The sequence below is a fragment of the Malurus melanocephalus genome, unplaced genomic scaffold, assembly GCF_030028575.1.
Source record: "Malurus melanocephalus ecotype Western Australia unplaced genomic scaffold, MMel_1.1 scaffold_891, whole genome shotgun sequence".
NCBI classification, from domain to species: Eukaryota; Metazoa; Chordata; class Aves; order Passeriformes; family Maluridae; genus Malurus; species Malurus melanocephalus.
Genome location: NW_026624123.1, coordinates 122,922 through 124,732, shown reverse-complemented (window position 1 = coordinate 124,732; position 1,811 = coordinate 122,922). Strand labels below are relative to the sequence as shown.

Here is a 1,811-nt window from a genome sequence, read left to right as displayed (position 1 = left end):
CCCACTGGATGATCCCTGCTGCTGTGGGAGGTTTGGGATGGCATTCCTGCCCCACTGGATGATCCCTGCTGTTGGTTTGGGATGAAATTCCCTGCCCCACTGGATGATCCCTGCTGCTGTGGGACGTTTGTGATGGAATTCTCAGCTCCCACTGGATGATCCCTGCTGCTGTGGGACGTTTGTGATGGAATTCTCAGCTCCCACTGGATGATCCATGCTGTTGGCAGCCCCAAGCACAGAGGAACAGCCCAACCCAAACAAAACCCGGCAGCCAAATCATCACACACAGCACAGCACGGCTGCCTTCCAGCTCCAAGGTGCAGCAGCAGCAGCAATTTCATTGCAGTCTCTTCTTTCAGCTCTTACTCTGAACAAACAGCCAAAAAAAAACCCAAAAAGGACAAAAAGAAGGATCAGCAGCATCTGGGAAGGATTTGCAGGCGGTGTTAATGTCACTGTTTGATCCAGCAGGAGCRCTAACAAATCCACACATTATCACCTCCCACTAGAAAATTACATTTTTAGCAAAACCTGAGCAGTGAAAACGTGGGAAGAAGAGGCACGATGAGCAGCAGGGGTTTTATTCCCACCTCCCTGCCCAGCAGGGCACTCATTATATTCATATTTGGGAAAGCAGTTGAAACAAAACCTACCTTAGCACTCAGCCAGGCATTAATCCTGCCCCAAAAGCCTCCACTTGAAGTTTTCAGCATTCCAMTTATTCCACAAAACCCTGAGAAATATTCACCTGGGCACCAGGGTAATACAAAACTTCACCTCCAACAGAGAACACAGCCTGGCTTCCCAAAGGATTAGGCCCTCAGAGCTGATGGAAGTTGTTTGCCAAAATTTCTGCACCTCCAGTCCAGGAAAATGATGGATTTGTTTGTCTCAGGAAGGGTTGTCTATCTGTCTGTCTGTGTGGATCTAGGAAACTCTCAAGCTCAATATATCAGGGGTGGAATGGGATGAGCTTTGAGCTCCCTCCCAACCCAAACCAATCTGGGATCCTGGGAATTGCTGCAGCCAAAGCTGCTGCCTTCACAAAGCAATATTCTCTCCCTGAGCTAAGGTTTGATTCTCTAAGCAGGATTTTTTTCCCATTTTGAAATGAATTTATTTCATCCCCTATTTTTATCTGTCTGTATATAGGAAAAAAAATAGAGAATTATAGAGAAATCAAAGAGTGAACAGAGGCCTCAGGAGGTATCAAGTCCTATCTCAGAGCAGGGTTCAGATCAAATCAGATGGAGCTGCCCAGGCTCCCATCCAGGTGGGATCTGAAAATCTCCAAGGACAGGGATTCCACAGCTCCCCCAGGCCAGGCATTCCCACCTGGAATGGGCTTTTCCTTTATTTCCCTACAATTTGTAGATAGGAACAACTGGAATCATTTCTATAACTGATCCAAGGAAACTGCTTTAAGAGAACTGGCTCCCAAAGAGTTTTAAAAATGCTGAAAAACCTTAAAATAAGATCTGTTCCATCCTGAGGTATCTCTGGTTGCCTTCCTGCACACAGATAAATCCCCCTTAAGGAAATTGCTAATTTTATAATTACATTTATCCAGAATTCTTTGACACAACAGCATTTTGAGCAATGCTTTCCAAACATAAAAGGAGAATTCGAAGCCATCCATACCTGTAATATCTGAACTGCAAACTCCCCAGGAGCGAGRTGGTTGGGTTTGCAGACCATCTGCAAGTCATTTTAGTTAAGTACCCATCAGTCTCACAGGAGATATTAAAATCCATGTCTAATTAAAAGACATTGACAGCTGATTAATTAAGAGACAACAGTTACCACAAAAA

The 1,811-nt window shown here is 45.0% G+C and overlaps 1 protein-coding gene across 1 annotated transcript in view; it reads right to left on the bottom strand.

Moving 5' to 3' along the window:
• The window catches only part of LEPR (leptin receptor), a 28,340-nt gene that overhangs the window by 10,600 nt on the left and 15,929 nt on the right, over positions 1-1,811 (bottom strand). Inside the window, 1 exon segment of the mRNA XM_057385949.1 lies at positions 1,642-1,777. Within this exon segment, the coding sequence (XP_057241932.1) occupies positions 1,642-1,777 (136 nt within the window).